General features: G+C 31.8%; 1 protein-coding gene across 1 annotated transcript in view; it reads right to left on the bottom strand.

Annotated features, from left to right (window-relative positions):
* Positions 1-1173: 1173 nt before the first annotated feature.
* LOC125028884 overlaps positions 1174-2500 on the bottom strand; it is an 11353-nt gene continuing 10026 nt past the window's right edge. The window contains exon 7 of the mRNA XM_047618473.1: positions 1174-1549. Coding sequence (XP_047474429.1) covers positions 1347-1549 — 203 coding nt within the window. The 3' untranslated portion in view covers positions 1174-1346. The remainder of the gene's footprint in view (positions 1550-2500) is intronic.

Raw genomic sequence — 2500 nt, 5'->3', positions numbered from 1 at the left:
ATTTATGGTCATTACTTTATAGAGATTTAATATCTGTAATTTCCACGTTAGATTCATTTATGAGGGTCATATATTGCTCACATATCATTGCTCACATGTGTGCTCTTACATGCGGACACAGAAATATCTATCTATATTTATTTGTATGTATCTATCTTTCTATCTATCTATCGTGTCTTTTTCGTACATAGATAGATAGATAAAGAGATTGATAGATGAACATATAAATATATATACATATATGGATACACACGCACACACGCACACACACACACACACACACACACACACACACACACACACACACACACACACGCACGCACACATATACACACAAATATATATGTATACATGTATATATAGGTATATATGTATATATATGCATATATATATATACATATATATGTATCGTTATATATACAGTATACATGCATACATACATATTTTAAAATTTCAACATACATACACAAACACGCACACACACACACACACACACACACACACACACACACACACACACACACACACACACACACACATATATATATATATATATATCTATATATAGATAAATAGATAGATAGAGAGAGAGAGAGAGAGAGAGAGAGAGAGAGAGAGAGAGAGAGAGCACATTTTTTATTACAGATACAAAGATGTATTTTGCAAATAAAACCTTATTGAGTAAAACCAATTTATTAAGCAATTTAACCTTCTGCCTGAGAGGAGAGCAGAAACCCATCTTAAAAATGACAGTTCAAACCAACCATTTAGAGATTAGTATAGTTATTATTTTCTATATTGTTTATAACACTAAATTTTTATATGCTCATATGCCGTTAAGATAATATAATAAATAATACAAAATAATAGAAATATATATATATATTCCGTCTAGACATCTTTACAATTTCAACTTGACACTTTTTAAATATTGAATCAATATCGATCTCGTCATATGTATGTATGTATATATATACATATTTATATATATTTATTGTGTGTGTGTGTGTGTGTGTGTGTGTGTGTGTGTGTGTGTGTGTCTGTGTGTGTGTGTGTGTGTGTGTGTGTGTGTGTGTGTGTTGTGTTCATGTGAGTGAGCAATGATTTATCTAACCCATATTGAAGGTACCATTATTTCATTTGCATTTTTATGAAGCGAATTGAAAGAGTATCACAGTTCCTTAAGGTCTTTATTAGGATAAAGCACGCGAAACAAATACAAAGCTATGTTTTGGGGAAACAGTACAAAACCAACTCAAAAACATCCAGTGAATAAAATCTAAGAACGACTGACATTTATAGAGCCACCATCCGTCACCACCATATCAAAGACAGACAATTCCCATTCAGCAAGTCCTATCACGGGCCAGCCTAAAAACAAAAACGTGTTTGTAATGTTTAAGTTGCGAATTTTCCCTCAGTTTTTCCTGGGCTTCTTCGTCGACCAAAAGCCCGCGAGATTCAAACAGGTCTTGAACGTACGCCATTGGTTGGTTGTTGATGTGGTGATGACCTGCCTGACCAATCACAGCCCAGCTTACAACTATGCCTGAAAATGGAGGTGTTAAGGAAAGAGTTATAAAGGGGTGGAAAATGTTGGGATACACATGTAATATGTAATTTAGTGCTAAAAAGTGTCCCATACCGATTTTATTTTGATTGTTGATGTCCAATGTCGTTACAAAGGGTTGCAGTTATATTTAACAGAGTGCTTTTTAATAATTCGTATGATTATCAGTATGTTTGGTATTTCTTCACATACTTTCTTCTTATATTTAATTATTCTGCACCAATTTCCGCAGTAAACTCGTATTCTTTCACTGTGAAAATATCCGTACAGTAACAATTTCTCCCACATCGGATATTATGCTTTTCTTTCGTGGTTCTATTGTAATATCAGAATAAAAATGAAACAAATATCAAATTCAAAGACAAATAGATAGTAATAATAAGTATCAATCATTTTATTGCATTATCATACTCAAATAAGGAAAAATAACGAGAAAAACTCTCTGAATAGATGAATTATTCTAAATAAAATAAAAGGGATTGAATTCTCTTCTGAGGGATCTGAACATCTCTGTGTACTTTAGAAACTACTTAAAAACTATTTGACCGTCATAAACACGATTATAATTATTTAACCTATTCATCTATTTGTTTATTTACTTATCTATTCATTCGTTTTATTCATGTATTGAGAATTATTAATTATGGAGAATATTATTCATTGAGAATAATGCGTATTCGATATCATCTATTTATCTGTTCATTTAACCAGGTCATCAATGTTATTACACTCATATTTTGCTCACTGACGTCTCACTTTATATTTATATTTACTCACTTCCTTTCTTACTAAGCTCCTTACCTCATCAGTCACTATTACTAGCATGCTTAACTAGGTTATCAAGTGGAATTCAGATCGCATTTCTGGTTCTGATTACTCACTTCATTTCTATATTTTCCGATTTAATTACTCACTTTATGTCCTATATAT

Source organism: Penaeus chinensis, chromosome 1 (genome assembly GCF_019202785.1).
Source record: "Penaeus chinensis breed Huanghai No. 1 chromosome 1, ASM1920278v2, whole genome shotgun sequence".
NCBI lineage: Eukaryota > Metazoa > Arthropoda > Malacostraca > Decapoda > Penaeidae > Penaeus > Penaeus chinensis.
Note: the sequence above shows the minus strand (reverse complement) of the source record. Positions and strands in the feature narration are given on the sequence as shown.